General features: G+C 40.1%; 1 protein-coding gene across 1 annotated transcript in view; it reads left to right on the forward strand.

Annotated features, from left to right (window-relative positions):
- The window catches only part of CC2D2A (coiled-coil and C2 domain containing 2A), a 78,975-nt gene that overhangs the window by 24,894 nt on the left and 29,474 nt on the right, over positions 1–24,607 (forward strand). The window contains exons 13-22 of the mRNA XM_075858261.1: positions 1,207–1,347; positions 2,921–3,077; positions 3,344–3,576; positions 4,808–4,985; positions 5,976–6,132; positions 16,507–16,648; positions 17,561–17,699; positions 17,970–18,173; positions 19,151–19,243; positions 22,206–22,297. Coding sequence (XP_075714376.1) covers positions 1,207–1,347; positions 2,921–3,077; positions 3,344–3,576; positions 4,808–4,985; positions 5,976–6,132; positions 16,507–16,648; positions 17,561–17,699; positions 17,970–18,173; positions 19,151–19,243; positions 22,206–22,297 — 1,536 coding nt within the window. The remainder of the gene's footprint in view (positions 1–1,206; positions 1,348–2,920; positions 3,078–3,343; positions 3,577–4,807; positions 4,986–5,975; positions 6,133–16,506; positions 16,649–17,560; positions 17,700–17,969; positions 18,174–19,150; positions 19,244–22,205; positions 22,298–24,607) is intronic.

Consider the following 24,607-nt stretch of genomic DNA (forward strand, 5'->3'; position numbering starts at 1 on the left):
CATTTCTATTATACTTTTATAAGGTACAAAAATTGCATGTGACTAATTTTCCCAAATGTTTATATTTTCCGTGTTTTTACGGTCGCATAAAACACTGCCAGGTAGTCCAAGTGTTGGAACTCCTATTGAGAGTGTTGATAGCATCTGCCTTCCATAGAGTACAGCAGTGACCATAGAAGTGATTCCACATGGCAGAGCTTTGTCCCCACAAGGCTTTGGTTCAAGTAAATTACCTCATAAAAAGTCTTCTTGAAGTATGCTGGAAAAGTGACATATTGAGAAGAAATGTTTTCACTTATGTGTGGCTTTACTGTTCTCCTAATAAATTTAGATAACTCCTAATTGGAATCATACCATGGTACATAAATTGTGGCCATAATAAAAATCTAATTCCCTCTTATAATATTTTACTCATCTTGTAGTATTGATTTTGTTACCAAAAGCTATTGAGAAGTATTCTCTGCAGGAGCAATAAGTTTTTATTTAAAATAAAAAAATATTTTTTTTTAAATTAAAAATGTTTTTCTTTTTTCGTGAAATTAATCAAAAATTTCTCTGAATAAATAAAATAACTTGAACTTTATGCATCAATGTACTGTATTATTGCAGCAGTTCTGATGTATTTAAAGGGATTGTATGCTTCTGGCTGTCTCTAGTTGTTACAAGCTATTTGTGTGTAAACCATAAGCGAACCTGGCAACAAATATTGAATTCTTCTGCAGCGCCTCTACAGGGGAAATGAGTCATTACACAGATCTTATTGAAATCATTGGGCTGTCTGTATAATGCAAATACATGCGAGGTCCCCTAGAGCGGGAGTTGCTCTTCATAGCTGCTCTCGTAATTGCCCTATAGGGTATTTAAAGTAGGTTTTATAAACATGACCACCCTATTAAGTATTTTCTGCATTTTTTTCTTAAAGACATAGTTGTAGGAAATTATTGCTGATATGGAAAAATAGTGTTTGTTTGAAAAAGGGTTACAGTGTATTGGTCATGGCTCCATTATATACAGGCTATAATGCTAGTGTGAACGGAGCCTTAAGGAGTTGGAGTAGAGTCTTTTTAATAGTTAGAAAAAAATGTACATGCTTCTATGGTTTTCTTTCTTGGACTAGCACAGGCAAAACAGGCATAAGCATTGGCTCATGGAATATTTTGGGCTCCTACAATTGTTGATGACCTATATATTTTTTTTCCATCCCAGGCAGACCAGGAAATATCGAGATGCAGAGCAAGAAAGAGACAGAATTCTCCTCAAATCCCTCATTAAAGTTTGGAAAGAGATTAAGTCCCTGCGTGATTTTCAGAAGTTCACCAATACCCCAGTGAAACTCTACATGCGAAAGTACGTAGTGATGACATGACATGGATTTGACTGTAGACATCATAATTTTTGATGTTAGATTTCTGATCGATAGGAATTGGGAATAAGAAAGATGGTGAGAAGCATGTGTCTAAAATTGTGATGTGATGACAACTAGAGTTACTATATAGGGGACATACATAAGTTTGGGGAGTGAGGCTTTTCAAGGGGCTCTGAACTAATTATATAGCGGTTTTCCGATCCACAAAAGAAATGGCATATTACTAGAATGTGCCATCGCTTTCTGATCGGTGGCGGTCTGATCCTCATAATGATTTTCCCTACACAGTCTACCCCTGAACAGCCGTGCATTGTGCCTCTTGCTGTACAGGGATCTGCAGCACATCTGCATTTAAGTGAATTGGGGCTATAACTATGTTCATGCACCACAATGGGAGTAGGGTGTGTTTATGTAACAGAAGCTATGTTAAAATGTCACTGGGATCAGCCCTGAAGGACTAGAGTGGTCTACTGAATTCTAAAGAGATATTTTTTTTACCAGGACAGACTCAAGCATATTTGGTCACCAAATAGATTCCAATGTAGAAGGTTGAGACTAAAAGTGTGTTCACTATATTTAAATAATGTGAGTCCTCTTGGTCAGTCGGAATCTCAGAGGGCCATCTCAATCAGACCTTTTCTCTATAGAGATATGAAGCACCTACACCGGGGTCTCTGGCGTGTCTGAGTGGCTCAGAGGGCTTAGCGAGAGGTAGTGTCCATTATTTATGTATAGCATGCACTACCGTACATTTTGGCCAATAACTCCCATTCTTGTCATGATGAAGGTGGTGGTGTATTTTGACATCTTGTTTCTTGTACACCGTGGTATACGATATCCCTAACATGTTAACCTCAAAAACAGTGCAGAAGAACATTAAGTGGGCCAAGGTTTAGCTAGCTTTGGTCAGTAACATTTGCCGAATTATTGCATAACATTTTAGCAGTATTATATTTTATTACATTGTTTTAATTTATAATATTCAGTCATTTGAATTACTTTTAAATAGGGGATGGTGGAGAGCCCAAAGTGGTGGAGGCCCATCTGCATTTGCGGCATTTGCCCTCCCTATAATCGGACATTGCACAGGGTTTGTGGATAAATAACACCCAAATAAAAAAGGACTTTACATTCTAGAATATATAGAAATATGGCCAAATGATTTACCACATACAAGTTTTCCATACGTTATATTGGAACGGAACACTCCTTGTTGTTGTTTCATACTATACCAAAACATCTCAAAAACTTGAGCCAAAGTTTCAGCACTATATGGTCATTTCGACGATCAAATAACTTTTCCACCTTTGTTGTCAAACATGTACAAGCATTAGATGAAGCGCAGGCTGCCATATATAGATAGATTTGCGTTCGTTGCATATAGAAAATTCCCTACTTCTTAAGACCTTGCCAACATTGTCTAAGATCTTCTTATTAAAACCAATGTCCCAAACATATGCAGAACATGTGTGTCAAGCAGTGAATGAGACGGGCGCTATATAAGTGTAATAAATGTACATAAAATCCAGATATTAAAGCATGTTTTGACTTTAGGGAAGAAGTTAATAGGAAAGTTGATGAGGAAGAATATGAAGATGAAATTCAAGCAGAAATAAATGAGCAAATGGAAGAATATACAGAGGAGTATGAGAAGAATCTGAAGCAATACAAAAATCATCTTCAGCAATGGAAGGCATGGAAAAGGGCACAGGTATAAAAGCGGAATGTGTTCTCTCATATACCAGGGGTGCACAACTTTTTCTGGTCCAAGGACCACATGGTCAGATTGTACTGATTGCAAGGGCCACAATTCACATAACATGTCTTACTATTGACCCCACTGTGATGATCTCCTTCATTCACCTTTATCTGTGGTTGATCGTTTGCCACTCATTTATCTACATGATATTTAATTTTTTTTATTTTAAACTTAAAAATGTAACTATTTCTAAACTGCAACATATAAAATAAACCTAGAAAATGAAGAATAAAAAGAAAAAGGACAGTGTGGAAAATGACGATGAGGCAGATGGTGAACATATAGGAGAAGAACCCACCAAACCCTTTCCCCCTCGTCTGATAGACAGACAAGAGGTAGAATTACAAGTTCGGGATAAAGCGGCTAACATCAGGAGAAGACCTGGAGAACCTATTCTGCATCCTGAACTGAGCCTTTCTGGAGCCATTACCCCTAACAACATGTGTCCAAGGTAATGTGTGCATTGAATAAAATGTGATAAATGATGTCTTGTATGAATAGCATAACACCTTGACTGACGCGTTTCAGACAGTTTTCATTCATAGTACTCTATGAGGAAAAACTAATTATTTTGAAACGTGTTAATGCTGTGATGTGATTTTAATGCAATGAAATAAAACTCGTTTTTATTTATTTTCTACATGGTTGTCCATCAGTGATTTCCATGGTCAAGCAAGTCAAATTTGTGCACTCAAGGAGTAATCTACAAGGCTGCATCTGAAGTTATTGCTTGCTTTACCGCTGATAAACCTGTCGCTGTGACTTTATCAGTCATTCTTATATGTAATGTGATGTTCCAGTGATACTCTGCTTACTTCCTCACTGCCTGGTTATTACAAGCAAGCATAAATTTGTCAAAGCTCCTATCCTATAGGCTAACAAATGAAACTACTATGCGGATCGAGCATTGGCAGTGTACTGACTAAAAGGATATCTTCTGGACTCCTAATTAGGAAAGAGGCAAGATCCCAGTAAATAATATTTAGTAGTGTTATTTAGCATGTCTCCAACCAAAAATTAGAACTCGTCTGAGCTCCTCAATCTATATGTGCTATAACCGTGCACAATCTTCTTTTTGTAAGAATTTGGGTTCCTATTGTCTCTTTCTGGGACACGAAGTAGCTGTCTGACAGCTTCCATTGTCAGCTATATTTGTTTTCATGAGGCAAATTTCTCTTTCAATCCGTCAACCAGAGAATCCTCTTCCTCTTTTCTCTCTCCACTGTCATTTTGGCCAATGTGAGATAATCTTTTTGTTCATGTTTTTCATCACAAAGAGACCTGCTTGACTAAATATTCACTGGTAGAGTGTGAAAAAATGACCTGGTATGAGTGACCATATGTTTGTTTTTTCATCAAGCGGACCTGAGATGTTACCATAATTTACAGACTGTAAGGTGTATTACAATAGTGACATCAGTGAGGAAGGAAGTAGCTGGCTTCTCCTCCTACTTGGATTTCTGCAAATCAATGTAGCTGGCTGCCTGTGACAGAACTGCATGGAAAGGAAGTTAAGACATGGAAGTTTTAACAAATAAATGTAGTGTTTTTATTGTAAACCCTGAGACCCATAACTTGAACAGTTTTAGTACAAAGCTCTGGAAATCTGTGTTAATCATTTTTTTTGCCTTTCTGTTTTAATTAATGTTCTAAAAGGCTTCTATATTCCCACCACATTATAGGGTAGAAGTATTGAGACGCGAAGACCTACAGAAACATTCATTGTTCATCAAGATACTTTTCAACAACAAGGAGGTGTCCAGAACTGTGACAAACCGGTTGGGGTCAGACTTCAGAGTCCATCTTGGACAGATCTTCAATTTACAGATTTATAACTGGCCGGAGAGCATTAAGTTACAGGTACCGATGACCATACAATCACACATACATCCATACATACTGCGTCTATAGTTTGGTATGTGGAATATATGTATGTTGGCTTCTGTAATGCAAATTTATACAGTCATTTTGTTAGGGATCTGCCAGGTACTACGTCTAGGTATACTCCTGGGATTAATCAATCCACACCTGAGGCCAGACCTGTTCGACTGACACCATCTCCCACCAACCAGGGTGGCAGGCTAAGGAGTGGGAGAGCCTATCGCGGCCTGGTCAGTCGGAGTTAGCTCCGCCCCCTGTCCTTTATTACCTGCTGTGTTCTCCTCCTCAGTGCTTGTAATTCTTTTGGATTCCTGGCCCCACTGCTGCTTGCTCCAGCCTGCTTCTGCCGTGCTTCTGCCTTGCTGCTGTTCTGCTTAACCCGCTTTGCTTTGCCTCCGGCTTGCTTCCTCCTCCGTGCTCACTTGGGTATACTCCACTTCATCCTGGTCCTGACAACTCATTCACCGCTCCGTTTCCTTGTGGCGTTCCGTGGGCTACTGCCCCTTCCCTTGCGTGTTCCCTGTTTGTTCTCCCGTGCACTTAGACAGCGTAGGGACCGCCGCCCAGTTGTACCCCGTCGCCTAGGGCGGGTCGTTGCAAGTAGGTAGGGACAGGGCGGTGGGTAGATTAGGGCTCACTTTCCCTTCACCTCCTTCCTGCCATTACATATTTATTTTATTATTAGAAACTTGTCAGGAGGAGTTCCAGTCATGGAAAATAACCATTTACAATTGGGTTGTGTTACCCTTTACAATGTGATGACAATATGCAGCATTCTGTATTATTCTTCATTACATAAGATATCCTTGTAACCATGAACATGAAGTTGTCAATAACATAAAAATCCAAATTTAGATTTTTAAGTACAGTTTAAGGTCAAATTAATTACTAATATTTCTACATTTGCAAACTTCAAATTGCAATAAATTGTTACTATATTTTTATAAGCTGCATGATCCCTTCTTTTAGGTTTATGAACCAGTGGGACACGGTGGTGGCACCCTGCTGGCTGAGGTTTTTGTGCCTATTCCAGAGACTAATGTATTAACTGGGAGAGCCCCAGTGGAGGAGATTGAGTTTAGCAGCAACCAGAGGGTCATGTATGATCATGAAGGCGTTGGCAGCGGTATGTAAATGTCCTTTTTGTCTCTAGATATAGCACTGTATATTATGATATTATTGAATTTAGTCTTGAACACTATGTACTCTGGGGTCTGGGTTAGCCATTCTGTTGAGTCTCCGCATCTGATGTAATACCTCTCTTCTTCACTGGACGAGAGGGTAGGGTACGTGCTTGATCTGTCTGGGCATTTTCAAAGGGCATACCTACAATAAAGGTGCCAGTTTGGTGGAACCCCTTATAGGCTGGTTTCATATGGCAATAAAAAAACAGGTGCATTTTAACCTTTTGGTGATCTAAGTTTAGTTCAGTAGAATCGGGGGTGTAACATGCATCGATATTGTGACATGTAAAAAACAGCCTTATTCTAAGGTTAGGGAGAGCCTCTGCAGAGATCCCCTCTCCACAGGCCCACAACATTCCCAAACAAGGTTGTGGGGAATTAACCCAAGGATCATGGAAAGGAGATGGGGGCAAATAAGCACCAAGTCATCCTGTCCCAGGTGGTTAGAGGTGTGGTTCTCTTAAAGTGTATCTAAACTTTTAATAAACTTTTGACATGTCGGTAGTTTTGATCGGTGTGGGTCTGAGCACTAAGACCTCCACCAATCGCTAAAATGAAAAGGCAGAAGTGCTCGGGTCTCAGTGCGGGTCTTGTGCTCGGACCCCCACCGATCAAAACTTCTGACATGTCACTATGACGTGTCAAGAGTTTTTAAAAAAAAAGATGTAGTTACCCTTTAACCAGTAACAGAAGTGGGCCCATTTCGATCACCGCTATGGACACACGTCATTTCGATGTATGACCCCGGACATAACGCACATACAGTGCATCCTTACTATTCATGCGTTTGTATATGAACACATGCTTGTCGTGTCTCTCTGCTTTGACTAGAAGAGAAATATCTAAAGGAGACAACCCCTCTATCCAAAAATGTTTAAAACTTGAAATGAGATTTTAAGCATCCCCTTTCCATGCTCACTAATGTGTCATCAAAGCTGTGTGCACGGAGGCTGTACAGCTACCTAGTTAGGAGCGATACGGCCTCCCAAGTGCTGCCGCGCAAGCTCCGTTGGATGAGAGTTATTCTCTCCTAGAAGCAATGCTTCCACAATACATCCAATGGAGCAACGGAATCCACCAGGAAAAACCTCCATATGAAATTGGAGGCATACGGTGGTACAATAAAGGCCCCATGCACTAAAATTTGGTAGCCTTATTATGGCTTCATACAAAACCGCTGTAATCCAGCCATATGCATCAGGTCTAAAGGAGCCTTTAGTTTATCCTTCTCCACGTCAAACTATAGACCCCATTAAAGAGGACCTATCACTAGGATTACAGTATCTGTTTTAATTTAAAAACTGTTAGTCCCCAGAAAAATAAAAAATTATCTGAATACAACTAATTTAAAAAAATGTAAGAAAAAAAAATGCTATATTGGTTGTGCACACATGTAAATAGGACGACTTTCCGCAGGAGTCGAGTCTGGACTTACCAGCAAGGAGCTCCCATCATGCCCAGCGCCTTCCCATAAAGGCCACCGGCATACAGTGTAAAGCTAGTTATCGGGAGATTTTGCGACTTTTACTAAAACAATTATATGTCTATAGCATTTTTGTATAAAAGAATCAGGTTCAATAAAATAATAAACACATTCTGTGTATAATCCGTATATATTATTAAAGAGTAACTGTACTTCTAGAACACTTTTGATATGTCATAGCATCCTAACAAAAGTCTTGACCAATGGGGGTCCGGGTCCTGAGACCCCCCCCCCCCCACCACCACCATTGCTCAAACTAAGTTCTCTGCCGTGCGTCCTGCATCTTTGGCTGTTATTGGTGCTCGCTCAATACGGCTCACATAGAACATTTATGAGCCCGTCTTCAACCATGCAAGGAAAGCCGATCACAACCGACCGTGCAAAGTGCTTAGCTGAACAATCCTGCACCTATGTTTCAGTGATGGTGGGGATCTTCGCACCTGGACCCCCATCGATCCAAACTTCTGATATGTCTTGATGACTCTTTAAGGAATTGCTGTGCATGAATTTTCCCTTATGTAAAAGAATGGGATTCAATAACCTGATCATGTGTATATTACTTTATTGAAACCCATTCTTTTACATTAATATAGATGCAGCATTATAAATGCTATGTCATCCGCCAATAGAGAACTGTATTTCTGCACAGACTAGCCTCTATAGATAATGGTAGGACTATTCTGTGCAAGAATGTATTTGTTATCCCAGTTGGACAGTCCCCAATTCTCTTTGAGAACAACTTAGGAGCTCTTTACCTGGCTGGCGGCAGTTAGAGGAGTGTTTGAGCTGCACCCCTAAATAATGTGGGCCCGGCAGGCCTTTTTCATGGCGCGGGGAGGATGCAAAAATTCTACTGTGCTACCTCCTCTGAAATAACTGCACCCTGCCAGCTGCAGCGACACAACGCCCTGACCCGTCTCAGGGAAAATAAAACCATTTTAACAGTTCTGTACAGAAAGAGAATCATGAAGACCTCAAATGGCGAATTAATCAAATTAATTTGATTAATTGCCCAACCCTATGTACTACAACTGGGCAGTCTACCAAGTGGTTTCATGACAAATACAATTGAGATGTCTATTTGCAATCATTTATCGATGTGTATGTTACGAGAGCTTACAAAGAACAATGTACCAACAAAGATGTATTATATAACTGTCTACCGGGTCTGTGAGGAAAGAACTTGTGGGCTGAGCGGACTGCCATTGCATGTTAATGTGGACATGGTTTTTCTCATAAATCTCATTTGAGCAATAATGACTGTATTAGATGGAAACTACAACTTCATGTAGTTAGTAATCTTAAAATTGTCTGATGAATAGCCAAGTATTCGATATGTTAGATAAAAAATGTCTTTGCCCGGCAGGAGTCTGAAAATGCAGCACTGGCAGTGAAATGGTGATAAATAAGAACCTGTTGTTGTGCAGTTTATACTGGCAAAGCACTAAAAATGACGGAGTCCGCTCCAATAATAACTGCAACCGCTTCCAACAACTATATACTTTTATATGTTTTTATTTGTCTGAGTCGTAACTAACATTTCCTTCACCCAGAACAAAGATTCAGATCATTGCCCTCAATCTCAATACTTTGATCAAGGCAGAATGGCTTATTGGCGTCCCCAATGGCATCTTCCACCTAGCACCCGGGCACTTGCTCCACCAGCCCAATCTACACCCCTGCTCCATCTTCCTTCCTTCCTTTTTTTTTTTTTAAATTTATCTTTTTATTAAATTCTTGATACATAGAAAATAATGACAGAAAAATACAAGCTCACAATACACGGAACAGACATAGTCCAATAACAAAAAGAAAAACATAATCAGGATCTCGAATTGGATATTGGAATGACCTGTCATAAGGTTATGATAAAGTAGACCTCTCTAAATTCTATGGGAAAAAATCCAGAGACAGCGGCGCAAGATTAGTGAATTAAACAAATACGGAGACGTGAAGTATAGGAAGGACCTTCCGTCCACTTCTGTGTAGACTTAACTAAACAGATTTGTCCTGTTATTTTAATATAAGGAAAAGAGATCAAGTACATGAAATTAAATAAAAATAAATACATAAATTAAAGCAATATCAACAAAGCGCAAATTATAAGCAAATGATAATGTATACCTCCTCTTAGGTGAGGGGGGGGGGGGGTTCATCAGAGTCACTTTGCATCGTCCCATGGCTTATCTAAGAAATAACGGTTTATCCCCTGAATACCAAAATTGTATACGGAGGTCTCTGTTAAATGTTAGTACCACCATAACGCTATCGTAGGTGGGTCTTTCTTCCTCCGCTGTAAAGGAATCCGTAGTTTTGCAGTGGACATCATGAAAGTGATTAAGACTTTAGAAGAAGGTACGCAATCCTTCAACGGAAGCAGGACAGACGTATCTTGTAAAGATAAGCTGGTGTGCGGTAGGTACCATCTCGTAATTAATTTATAAGGGTATTCCTGGTACCTCACATATCTAGAAAATCTGTGTGCGCGAAGGAACACAAAATCCACCTCTTTTTGCGAGTAATACTGAAGTCTTTTTCCCATTCCATCAAGAATTAGGGTTTAGGTGGGGCTTGCTGTATGAGGAGACCTGAATATAACTTAGGCCTTATTTACAAGAGTGTGTTAAACGTCCATGTGACGGTCGTTGAAACGTAATTCAATGTGGTCGATCACATGGCCGTTGTTTCAACGGACTGTGTGAAGGGTCCGTGAGAATATAGGACATGTCCTATTTTTTTCACGCATCCTTCCATAGACTCTAATCTATGGGGAATGTAAGACCTCGTGCACCGCAGCGCAGAGCACGGATTCACCTCGGACGTGAAAAACTGCCGTTTTTCAGGTCCGAGATGCGCAATGTTCGTGTGAATCCGGCCTTAGACAGGGATCTAGATGGGGCCGAGGGTAGAAGAGTGTAATTTCCTAACCATGTGGAATCTGGGTAAGGAGATGGTTTAGTGGTTAGGAATTTACGACACGCTGATTTTAAAGTTATATTTATGTAGAAAAGATATGGATGAGATAGCGAAAGTAGAAGTAGGATTAGTATTCGGGAATTGTATTAGGAGAGTATCCAGTTCAGGGGGCTCTTGGGAGGCAACCACAGTTGCTACTTTTACAGGTCTTGAGAAGCGTCCACATTGAAGACCGATTAATTTGCGTTTTACTACTAAAATATGGTAAAGCACCCAGTGGAGCCAACGATGAGACCTCCATGAAACATAGACAGAGCCCCTGTCTTCTGACCTATCTTAAGCATCCCTTGGGTCCGATCACTAATCAAGACCTTCTTCGGAGGTAACGGTAATTTTGCCCACAGCAGGTGAGATAAATCATCTGAGAGGAGTGCTCTTTCCATGTCCAAATGAAGAGAATGTCGCTGCAGAATTTAAGTTGTCCGTTAACGTTGGACATTATCTGCGTTTGTCTATGAGTTGCAAATTAGTGAATGCTCTCTCAATGGTAGATCTGACAGCAGCCGGCCTCCCGAAGAGAGACCATGAAACGCAGCGTCAGTGTTCAAACCGTGTTCATAAACATTCTAAATATGGAAATATCCCAATCTCCTCTTTAGTACATATCTTTAGTCATAAGAAATACAATGTCATCACGTTTTCTCACGTTGCCTTTGTAACAGCTGAATGCAGTCATATACCAGAAGACTTAGAATAGAATAGCCATCCCCCTGTAGGCTGTTTTTCAGCAGATCTTTGAGCTGAAGTGACAACTGTCCTTAGCAGTACATATTAAGCACTTTTAGGTTCACACATATAAAGATATTTAAAATGTTTTTGACAAGCCTCTAAAGATATATCGGCAGATATAGGGGATTTTTAGTTGAGAGAGGAATTTTGGGGTTTTTGAAATAACTGGCATAAAATTAAGTGACAAAAGTGGAGTCATATCTGCAGAAATCATAACTCCCAGATCGTTAATAGCAGTTGGGGGCCACGTAAAAGGAGAAATCTCTTTCAGAGCGAAGAGTTGAGCTACAGGCAAATCCACCCCCAGGGCCTCCTATTTTGTCATAGTTTATTTTAAAGTTAGAAATCTCTCCAAAAATGATAGACATCCAGTATCAATGGAAAGGCTGTTAGAGGGTTCGTGACCAATAACAAATCCTCAACAAAGGCTGCCAATGTGTGAATGATTCCCCATTCGCAGATCTTCAATATCCTCTCTGCCCCAATTTTGCGAGAAGTGTTTCCATCACCATACAAAACAAGGATGGGGATAAAGGGCAACACTAGTGAGTCCCATTTGCTATAGAAAAGGATCCAGACGAGGTACCGTTTACTTGAATTCAATCGGATGAGGAAGCATAAAGAGAAAATATAACGGTGATAAACATAGGGGGGAAATTACATTTTAAGTAGGGTAGCTCTCCTGTACTCCCAACAGACCCTATCAAAAGCTTTATCCGTATCTGTGCCGAGAAGGACCATACAGCGCCCCCGGCGCCTGACTTGTTAAATAGCGTGCGAAACTCTACGGATGTTATGCCTACCCTCCCGGCCTTTTACGAATCCTACTTGCTCTTCATTCACTATTTGAGGCAACATAGGTTGAATGTGGAGGGCCAAAATTTTCGCCCACCATTTCAAGTCACAGTTCAAGTGTGAGATAGGTCTATAACTCCCACAAAATTTAGGATCTTTCCCCTCATTAGGAAGAATATTATAAAGTTATAAAAGCTTCCAATGATTGTTTAGGGAGAGGAGATTCCTAAAGTAAGGAATGACTAAATTTTTTGTAAAAAGAAATCGGAAGGCCATCAGGACATGGACTCTTACCCAATGGAATAGAGTTCAGTACCTTCTCCATCTCTTCTTTAGTGAGGCGCAAGGAGCACTGCACAGTCCAACTCTGAGAGAGTAGGTACCGAAATAGATGCTAAGAACCTATTCATTTTCTCACGCTTCTCCCGAGGAGTCAATACAGGTCCCCCAATCGAGTCACCCAAATTATATACAGAGGAATAAAAGGATTGAAAAGCTTTCGCTATAAGTGGGATAGAGGTCACTCGGACCCATTGTTCATTCTTAATAGCCTGTATAAATGTTTTAGATTTGTTTTTTTGTTTAATCAAACGGGACATCAATTTTGATCCCTTACCTCAGTGAAGGTATATTTGACTACGTGCTGCTAGAAAAGCCTTAGCAGCTTTAAACCCTTCCCGCAAAATGACGCTAAATTTTTCACAAATCTTGAATTTATCGACCAAATTTTTTCACTAACATAAAGTACAATATGTCATGAGAAAACCGTCTCAGAATCGCTTGGCTAGGTAAAAGAATTCCAAAGTTATTACCACATAAAGTGACACATGTCCGGTTTGAAAAAAAAATCGGCTTCGTCTTTAAGGCCAAAACAGGCTGTGTCCTGAAGGGGTTAAAGCTCAAAGATCTTTAAGTTCCCGACGTAGTGAACATAGCGCATGATAATCCAAAACAGAACTAGAATGTTTATGCGAGATTTCCAAACTTGATATACTCTGAAGCAAATCGATAATTTGGGCATTTCTTTGCTTTTTAACACAAGAAAACAAGGCAATAAGTCGTCCCGTCCCCCCCCGTCCCCGTCCCCCCCCCCCCCGCCCCTTCATAAAAGCCTTTTGCGTCTCCCATAGAATGGGCCTGGAGATTTCTGGTGTCATTAAATCGGAAAAATTCCTCCAATTTCAGTGCGAGAGCATGACTCTGCTCTTCTTGTGCAATGATTGTATCATTCAGTCTCCGAGTCTATTCTCTTCGGGGGAAATGGCATAACTCTAGGGTAAGGGAGATTGGGGTATGGTCCGAAACTGTAATATTTCCTATGTCAGCGTGAATTAGGGACTAAACTAGGGGTAGGGGAATGAATAGGTAGTCAATCCTATGATAAGGTCCATGTGGTGAGGGGAGTAATAAGTATAGTCTTTTACCGAGGGATTAACTCTCCATGCGTCTACAATCCCCACTTGCAACAAAAGGAACTTAAGTTGACGTATAGCAGAGGTAGACACAAGGTTCGCAGTAGAAGTGGAGTCTAAGGGGAGGTCTAATGAAACATTAAGGTCCCCTCTGAAAACAAGATGTCCTTCGCCAAATATTTTAATGGAAGTGAGCGTTTTACGCAACTGTATATGAATCACCTCAGTGATATGTACGCTGGAAGGGAAAGGTGGGTACAAAGGATCTCCATACAGGCATTGTTATACTAAAGCTCAAACTGTAATCCGCTATACAATGCATTGTATTATCCATAGGAGAGAGATGGGGGAGGGTAATGCAACTGTGTAAGGTTATCCATTATGACTAGTGGAAATATTCATACAGGAGTTATATCAAAACATATGTGAACAATCTTTCGACATATATAGATAGATATGCATTATCTAAACTTGTCATTCTCGACTGGCATATCTACAACATTTGCAAATTTCAACAACTATTCAAGGACAGAATCCTGTAAAGAAACCGATCATGGATACCAGGAGAGACAGATGAAGTGTCCTTAGCTTTATGACGTTTTTTGCCTCTCGGAGACTTGGTCTTGGATGTAGCGTGCCAAGTCTTTTGCTGGGGTGGTGGTTGCAAATCCAATGATACCGTCATCCAAGAAGGGATATCCATAGGGTCTATCTATAGCTTGCTCCAAGCATTGCCTAGGTCCCCAGGTGTACGAATGATGATTTGTTGGCCCTTTTTCATAGTAGTTAGTCCGAAGGGGTAAACCCATCGAACAGGTAACTTAGGTGCCCATAGAGCATCTGTGACTGGCTTCAGAATGCGGCGCTTGGCTAAAGTGTACAGACCAGATATGTTCTAGCATCTGCAGGCATTATATTACTCGTGTGGATCTATAGGTCATATACTGTCATTCATCTCCATTACACCACCATGGTAATGAAATACAGGAAGAAATAAGTCATGCAAAACTGTGCTGTATAAAAGGCTACATACTTGGAACCATAGGAACGTGATAAAAGGAAAGGTATAAAGGTAAATTATGATCTTGGGATCACCGGATCATCCCGTCACACCCAGCAAGACAAAGAGGCGCCTCTCACCGAACACCTAGTGATGGAGACAGCTGCAGGTCTGCTAGTAATTTCAACATTTTTGGAGGCTGAAAAAACGGAACATTTTCTTTCTATAGGAATCTGTGGCTTTATTAATGATCTTTTGTAGTAGTCATCCTATTCTGATGTTAGGTACTATATGTATTCTGTTCACTTTATTTTCTGCACTTCCTTACTAATAGATGCAGATATTTGGACCATATTAAACCCTTAAGGACTGAGCCATTTTAATTTCCCCGCCTTCCAGGAGTCATAACTTTTTTTTTTTTTCAGTCAATAGTGGTGTGAGGGCTTAATTTTTGCGGGAGGAGTTGTAGTTTCTAGTGCCACCATTTAAAGTACCATATAATGTACTGGGAAACAAAAAATATATCTTTGCCGGCTGAAATTGGAAAAAAATGCAATTTCTACATTGTTTTTTTGGTTTTCGTTTTTACGGCTTTCACCGTGCGGTAAAAATGACAACCTAACTTTATTCTGCGGCTCAATACGATTGCGGTGATAGCAAATTTTATATAGGTTTTTTTTATATTTTACTACTTTAAAAAAAAAACAAAAACGTGTTACATTTTTTTGGGGGGTTTTAGTAAGTTTTGAGAGCCATAACTTTTTATTTTTATTTTTCCGTGGATTGAGCGGCATGACAGCTTATTTTTTGCGGGACGAGCTTTAGTTTTTATTGGTATCTATTAGCCAGAGGCAGAGTGAAGGCAGTCAGTCCAGGGGGCCTTCATTAAGCCCCGGGGCTGCCTTGGCAAACATCGGCACCCAGCGATCTCATTGCAGGGGGCCTGGTTGAGCTGTCTGAGGGGGCCAGCCCCTCTTTTCAACACCTCAGATGCTGCGGTCGTGATCGACCTCCGCAGTTAAGGGGTTAAACGGCCAGGAACAGCGCACGCTCCATACTTCCCTATGATGCTTAACATGTACATGTACGTGATAATGTGTCAAGGGGTTAAAACATAGATTCAGTTTAAGGAGAATTTATTGGGCATATGCTGCATACGAAAGTAAATATATAAATATAAAAAAAATTTTTTCCGATTCAAACCGTTTTAATCATGTAAAAAATAAGTAATTGTGTATAAATTGTTTTTTATTTCGCCAGTGTCTAATGATTCGGGTCACTGCATCTGTGGAAGTGCTACACATATGATAGGCGGGGAGGGGGATTACTTTTTATTAGTATTTATTATGATTAATTGTTTTGTTTTTTAACGTTTGGTTTTTATTGATATATCCCCCAAAAAGCCATCGCAGCCCTAGTTACAAGGGAAAATATCCCTCACAAGTGACAACTGTCATAGCTATGCTGTGGCTAGTTAGACCTAGCAGCAGGGTCACATTAACATGCACACAAATATCATGTACAGCACCCTGATGGCGTGGGCTCTCAAGGTAAGCCCACGCCATAAGGAGTGGGGGTCCGCTGTAACAGCTGGGATCGGAGCTAGCTCCCGTCTTATCATTTCATTCATTAGATGCCATGGTCAATAGCCACCATGGCATCTAAGGAGTTTGGTAGAGGGAGTGTGCTCTCTCTGTCAGCCCATCGGTGCCCTTGTAACATGATCACGTGGTGCTGATGGGTTGCTATGGCAGCAGGGGGCCTAACAACAAAGGCTGCCATGGTAATCCAGGGGCATGGCCTAACAGTAGAGCCTAGCTAGTACTGGGATGGCCAGCAGAAGGTATGCGTGCACATCGCTACCCCTTCCCCCTTAATGACCCCTTCTTTCATATTAATTCATTTTATTTAATATTTTTAGATGTTCCCTTTTCCTTTGAGGCTGATGGAACTAATAAGGTGGCTTTGATGACATCTGGAAAAGTCGCATACTGTGTATCCTGGGCTGTTGGGGAGAATGGGGTACCATTGGTTCCCCCTCTTTCACAGCAAAATCTTCAGAGGTAAGTTAGTGACTGACCGATTATAGTACACCGTGTATCTGTATTATGTGACCATATAACCTTAATACATTTCCGATAATGTCAGAATCTATTGAATCTATAAAGGTTCACAAAATTTCTTTGGTGATTTAATTTCTTAACATATCTTTATGAGTCGAGGTTTTGTTTTTCAGTTAGAGCTCTAAATGCTGTATATCCAGAGTTAAATTATAGAATTCGGGATGCCTGCAGCAACCACTAGAGGGAGCTTATTGCATATATAGATTTATACAGAACCCATAGAATTCAATGATATAAGCTCCCTCTTGTGGTGGCTGCAGGTAGCCAAAATTATATCGCTTAGTCCTGTGACTTTGTGAAGAAAAGCAGATTTACTCATGTTCTATGACTTTTCTGGAGTAGGACAAATACTGAAATGATAACCAGGTCAATAGAAGATTAGATGCAGTTTTCTTTCTTTTGGAGAAGGGCTATTTATGTATTTGGAATATTAAATGAGGTGTTTCATGAAGACAACCCCAGTCCATATGCCCTGTTAGGGCATATGGACATGATAGAGTTTGTGCCCCGCTTAGTACCCCCCTCTATGAACCAGAATTGGGAGCCACTCAGCAAGAGTGGCTCCAGTTCTGGCAGACTCAAGCGGCCCATGTATTACATAAACGGCCATTCATCTTAATAACCCCAGTGTAATACTACATTTCCCCAGCAAATGTCTGACTGGAGAAGACTTCCTCAGCTGTTTGCCGGGAGTGCTTGAAGCCAGACCTGCGGTAATCATGTGATCTCTGCGGCGGCTTCAATATGAAAGAGACAATACCATTAAATTCTGAACATTTTACTATACTCTGTGGTCTATAGATCATCGAGTATGTGTTCTTTATTGTAATGTTAATAACTTTTTATTGACAGGGCCCTAAATAACATGGATGCCGTGTCTTCTATTGGAGCTTCAGGACTGACTGATATGACGAAATTAGCCAAGTGGGCAGCAGAATCCAAACTTGATCCCAATGATCCCAGCAATGCAGCGCTTATGCAACTCATAATGGTGAGATGTATGATGGATTATTGGCATTCGTCTAGAAACCCATAGAAACAATACAGTACACAAGTCATTTTGTGATTATCAGATATTTCCCCCTAGAAATCCACAAAATGTATTTTTCTTAAGTTTCTACTAAACTCCTTAACATCAGGCTACAATCACACAATATTTGCCCTTAGTATGAAGTTACTCAGTCACACAGAATCTAAGGTGTTATTAAATAAAGATTTTCTTGGTCTATTTCATCGATTCAATCACCATTTTCTTATAAAGATCGCACACAGTGGGGACACTTATGTTCCGGAGTTCTTCAGACTTGAGCAGTTGCAGAAGGAGTTTGACTTTGTGTCGGATGAAGACCTCGGCAGATCAAAACGATTCCGCCTTCTACAGCTCCGAAATCAGGAAGTGGCAGAATTCCGCAACTACAAGTTGGTGCCCATAAAGGAGCGAGAGATTCCAGACAAGATTTTTGTGGTAAAAATATTTCATTACATATATTAAAGGAGGAGGAACACCAATACGATTTACTAGGATATGCAGATTTCTCTTCCCGATATATATCTGCGAACTGTGTAGGACTGATGTACTTTAAGTCCACCAGGGGAAAATATTTGGAAAGCCCATTCATAGCTCTACAGAACTGGTGCATGCCCACTTTGAATTGCATTATAAACTTTGTTATTGTATACACTCTCCATAAGATCTATAAGGCCATGTCTTCTATATATATTTCATCCAAGGTCATATCTTCTATACCAATTACTAGAGGTCATTCTATCCATAAAGTCCTATCTTGTATACATCATCAAATGTCATATTATCTATCAGAAAGGGGTTAACTTTTTGTCTTCGTCGGGCCTTATATATAAAAACTAGTCATATCTTCTATATATAAAATCAGAACTCATATCTACAAGGTAATCTCTTCTATACCTATTTATAGGAGTCATTCTATCTCTTTGGTCATATCTTCAATTTCTATCATCAGATCTCATATCTTCTACATCTATCATCAGATCTCATATCTTCTATAACATCATATCTTCTAGAACTATCACTGGAGGTCATTCTATCTATAAGATCCTATCTTCTATATCTATCATCAGATCTCATATCTATAAAAAAGGGGTTTACTTTTTGTCTGTGACGGGACCTTATGTATAAAAACTAGTCTTATATGATCTATAAGGTCATATCTTGTAAATCTTTCTTCAGATCTCATATAATCTATAAGGTAATGTCTTCTATACCGATCTCTAGGGGTCATTCTATCTCTTTAATCATATGTTCTATATCTATCATCAGATCTCATATCATCTATAAGGAAGAGTTCACTTTTTGTCTGCACTGGGCCTTTTGTATAAAAACTATTGTAGGCAAAATGTGGAGCGGTTGCCCATATCAACCAGATTACTGCTTTAATGTGTTGACCTTTTTCTGGAATATTCTAGGAATATGAGAAGAAATTATGGGACCAAGATATGAGCACAGAAGAAACACATTTAGATACTCATCGGATAATGGTTGCCAAATATCTCCACAAGGTAAAAATGCCCAATGATATAAATAAAATAATGAGTGTGTACATATGCAGATGCAGCAGAGCTGAACATGCCATTGAACTGTTCAACTTAATATAATATACATGTCCTTCTCAATGAATTAGAATATCATCAAAAAGTAAATTTATTTCAGTAATTCAATAAAAAAAAGGGAAACTCCTATATTCTATAGATTCATTACACACAGAGTGATCTATTTCCAGCATTTTTTCCTTTTAATGTTGATGATTATGGTAACCGTTAATGAAAACCCAAAAATTAGTCCCTCAGAAAATTAGAATATTATATAAGCCCAATTTCAAAAATGATTTTTAATACTGAAATGTAGGTCTACTGAAAAGTATGTAGAGTATCTGCCCTCAATACTTGGTCGGGGCTCCTTTTACATGAATTCCTGCATCAATGCGGCGTGGCATGGAGGCGATCAGCCTGTGGCACTGCTGAGTTGTTATCAATGCGGTGTGGCATGGAGGTGATCAGCCTGTGGCACTGCTGAGGTGTTATCAATGCGGCGTGGCATGGAGGCGATCAGCCTGTGGCACTGCTGAGGTGTTATCAATGTGGCATGGAGGTGATCAGCTTGTGGCACTGCTGAGGTGTTATGGAATCCCAGGTTACTTTGATAGCGGCCTTCAGCTCGTCTGCATTGTTGGGTCTGGTGTCTCTCATCTTCCTCTTGACAATACCCGGTAGATTCTCTATGGGGTTTAGGTCAGGCGAGTTTGCTGGCCAATCAAGCACATTGATACTGTGGTTATTAAACCAGGTATTGGCACTTTTGGCAGTGTGGGCAGGTGCCAAGTCCTGCTGGAAAATGAAATCCGCATCTCCATAACGCTTGTCAGCAGAGGGAAGCATGAAGTGCTCTAAAATGTCCTGGTAGACGGCTGCGTTGACTCTGGACTTGATATAACACAGTGGACCAACACTGCTGCTCAGTGGTAAAGTCCTGTTTTCAGCTGAAAGTAAATTTTGCATTTCGTTTGGAAATCTCGGTCCCAGAGTCTGGAGGAAGAGTGGAGAGGCGTCAATCCAAGTGTCTTGCGGTCCAGTGTGAAGTTTCGACAGTCAGTGATGGTTTGGGGGCATGTCATCTGCTGATGTTGGTCCACTGTGTTATATCAAGTCCAGAGTCAGCGCAGCGTCTAGCAGGACATTTTCGAGCACTTCATGCTTCCCTCTGCTGACAAGCTTTATGGAGATGCTGATTTCATTTTCCAGCAGGACTTGGCACCTGCCCACACTGCCAAAACTACCAATACCTGGTTTAATAACCACAGTATCACTGCGCTTGATTGGACAGCAAACTCGCCTGACCTAAACCCCATAGAGAATCTACCGGGTATTGTCAAGAGGAAGGAGACACCAGACCCAACAATGCAGACGAGCTGAAGTCCGCTATCAGAGCAACCTGGGCTTCCATTACACCTCAGCAGTGCCACAGGCTGATCGCCTCCATGCCACGCCGCATTGATGCAGTAATTCATGCAAAAGGAGCCCCGACCAAGTATTGAGGGCATATACTGTACATGCTTTTCAGTAGGACAACATTTCGATATTAAAAATCATTTTTTAAGTTGGGCTTATAATAATCTAATTTTCTGAGACACGAAATTTGGGGTTTTCATTAACTGTTACCATAATCATCAACATTAAAGAGGCTCTGTCGCCACATTATAAGTGGCCTATCTTGTACATGATGTGATCGGCGCTGTAATATAGATAACAGCAGTGTTTTTTATTTAGAAAAACGATAATCTTTGACTGAGTTATGAGCTATATTAGCTTTATGCTAATGAGTTTCTCAATGGACAACTGGGCGTTTTTTACTATATGACCAAGTGGGCGTTGTACAGAGGAGTGTATGACGCTGACCAATCAGTGACCAATCAGCGTCATACACTTCTCTCCATTCATTTACACTGCAGATGGCGATATATCTATATCGCTATTTGCAGTCACATACACACACTATAATGCTACTAATGTGTCATGACAGTGAATATATATTACCTCCAGCCAGGACGTCATGTGTATTCAATCTCCTGACCACTTCTGTAGCGTCTCTATGATTTACAGCATAGCAGGCGTAGTCTCGCGGGATTACGCTGTAAACTGTCATTCACAGCGAGATCTCGCTGTGCTGTGCTGTAAATCACAGAGACGCAACAGAAGTGGTCAGGAGAATGAATACACGTCACGTCCTGGCTGGAGGTAATGTATATTCATTGTCATGACACATGAGTAGCGTTCTAGTGTGTTTATGTGACTGCAAATAGAATATAGATATATCGCTATCTGCAGTGTAAATGAATGGAGAGAAGTGTATGAGGCTGATTGGTCACTGATTGGTCAGCGTCATACACTTCTCTGTACAACGCCCACTTGGTCAAAAAGTAAAACACGCCCAGTTGTCCATTGAGAAACTCATTAGCATAAAGCTAATATAGGTCATAACTCCGTCAAAAATGATCGTTTTTCTATATAAAAAAACACTGCTGTTATCTACATTGCAGCGCCGATCACATCATGTACAAGATAGGGCATTTATAATGTGGTGACAGAGCCTCTTTAAAAGAAAAAAATGCTGGAAATAGATCCCTCTGTGTGTAATGAATCTATATAATATGAGTTTCAGTTTTTGAATTAAATTAACTTTTTGATGATATTCTAATTTATTGGGAAGGACTAGTATATTACTTTAATATATTGATGATGTATGGCTCCTGCACATTTCACAGATTCTCTGTGTGTGCTTACCCTTTATGCTAGAAAATGTAAAAAAACAGCATTGATTTGATACCATATGGTGAAAGAGTGAACGGGCTTTACATGGGACCACCACATATGACACAGGACCAGATAAGCCATGGATGTCCTAGTACTCACATTGATGCTTTCTGTAGAAGTGATGTCTAATTCTATTTCTCTGTCTTGTTGTCAGGTTAGGGAATCTGTGATAAATCGGTTCCTGATAGCGAAACATCATTTTATTCCTTCGGACTTGGTTGTTGAAGAGGAAATCCCTAGTCTTGGGTAAGATGTATATATGTCTCATAATTTACTACAAGTAAATTCACACTTTTTAGGTAGTGTGAAGTGATTTCGAACCTCCCAAAATCTATAATGAACTCCATATGGGCACCTTAGAAATAGAATTTGAGTCCCAACTTATGGGCCCAATACAACTAGTATATTATATATCTGTGTACAGCCAGGGCCATGTTATTTTCTCTATGGGAAAGCATATCCTATGTTAGCAAGAATGTTACAGCATCGTAATGGCGGGGTTTAAAATCCAGTAGACTGTCCGCTTCTGTGTTTCAGGCAACACATGCCCTTAGTCAAGGCATCCTATATTAGGTGTGACCACTGGCAGTTAGAATTTGTGTATTCTCTTATAATCTTTAAGGCCAATGGTAAAATCACAAGTAAACACCAGGAAAATCTTGAATAACCCCATAGAATCAAGGAGATTACAGAGATCTACTAAAAAATTGTGTGGAAAATGAAATAATGTTGTCAGTAGAGCATATATAAATTGACTCCATCAGGCTTAAAGAAGACCCGTCAGCTCTCTGGAAAAGTTTGTTTTAGTAATGCTCTCACCGTTCCTCTGTAATGCCTCCTGGAAATGTATGACTAAGTTGACAACTTGGTATTACCATTGCAATTGCCAAATTTGTCAATTTATCCAGGCATTCTTTTTAAATGTAATTTCTTATCATTGATTTGTTAGAATCAAAAATGTAATTGCTCTTGTCATGCATTGGTTGTTAAATGGAGGCTGCATGGAGGCACGCTGTGCGTGATAGATATGCTGCGCTGTATTATCAAGATATTCGCTGCAATACCAAGTCTCCTGGAACCTAAAATAGGAGCCATATGGATACACAGTACGGCCTATAGACTTCTATGGCTGCCATATTACAGCTTTGTACAACTCGAAGGGGTAGTATCAATGAGCCCTAATTTTTACAAATTCTATAAAATAATCGGTATGGCATCGTCATGTCTGTCGGAACTACATAGACATGATTTTTAAATTGATTATAAATATAAACCTTTAACAATTTATATTTTTTCATTAAAAAGTTGTTTATAGTTCCATTCCTTAAATTTCCACAGGCCAATAATCGGGCAAAAGACCGCTCCTACAAACGCGTGTTCCTGATCATTGGCCCGTGTATACATGGCAGCAATCAGCCGACAAATGAGCAAACGCTCGTTCATTGACTGATTTTATCTTTTTATGCAGCCTATAAAATCAGAGTTGTATAAAAAAGCCTGTTAACGAGCGCCGATCAACTTGTTATGGGCTCAAAACTGCCCATGTAATCTAAACATGTTACTTATGTTTATGGGAAAGCTGGTGGAAAATCAATATCAATGCTTTCACACCTTACATTGGAGTTGTCACCCAGCTTTCCCAGAACCCTGTATACCAAATTTGATTCATCTTGCAGATGCTATTCAGAACTCTGCTGAATAAAGAAGAAACAATAAATTTTAGACAATTCGAATTCAGTCCAAATTTCCCAAAAGTTTCGGATTCTGCAAAATACAAAACTGTTGCAGTCCGCAACGCACAAAGTGTGGATGTGTGGTGGCCGCCGGCAAGCGTCGGCAGTCATTATACAGATTGGAAAAAGGATCACATGACCTCGAGCATTCTTCCCCATAATGCAGGCAGCCTTCCCAAACTGCACTATGTTTATGCCTCCTAGCACAGCCAATCATGAGGGGGTATAGGGGGATGACATCACTAATTCTGGCTTGGCGTTAAAGAGCTTGAAAGGGGTTGGATACCGTCCTAGAAGACATCCGAGCCAGACACAAGTTTTCAAGGCAATCGGGGTACTTGCCAATAGCAAAAAATTTATTCGGACCGAATCGTATGGCTGATTCGATCGATTTTGTACCCAAAGTTAATTTAGAGAAATTAACTATTTCATTACTATGACACGCCGTAATAACTAGGCACCCCAGCAATGAGGACCTTGTACCACTTGTAATATTTTTGTGTTATTTTTGTGTTTATTTCTTCATATGTGTCGGTATGTTGTACTGATCTATATTTATACTCTCTTACTTCTGCTTTGCCTTTTATACTAAGTTCTAGTGGCTCCGGGTATGTCATCCATCATTGTTCCGCTCTTCACTCAGTGCACTGGCAATGAACCAAGGGTATATCCTGATTTACCTGCCACCCTCACCACCAATGTGTTATACTTATGTAAACTGCTATGTAAATATTTCCACCATTACATTCCCATCGGTTGGCTGTTGCCTCCAGTATTATCCCTTGGTTATTGCCTTTATAGGAATAAGTACAAAAATATTTCC

Source organism: Rhinoderma darwinii, chromosome 1, assembly GCF_050947455.1.
Source record: "Rhinoderma darwinii isolate aRhiDar2 chromosome 1, aRhiDar2.hap1, whole genome shotgun sequence".
In the NCBI taxonomy this organism is placed as follows: Eukaryota; Metazoa; Chordata; class Amphibia; order Anura; family Rhinodermatidae; genus Rhinoderma; species Rhinoderma darwinii.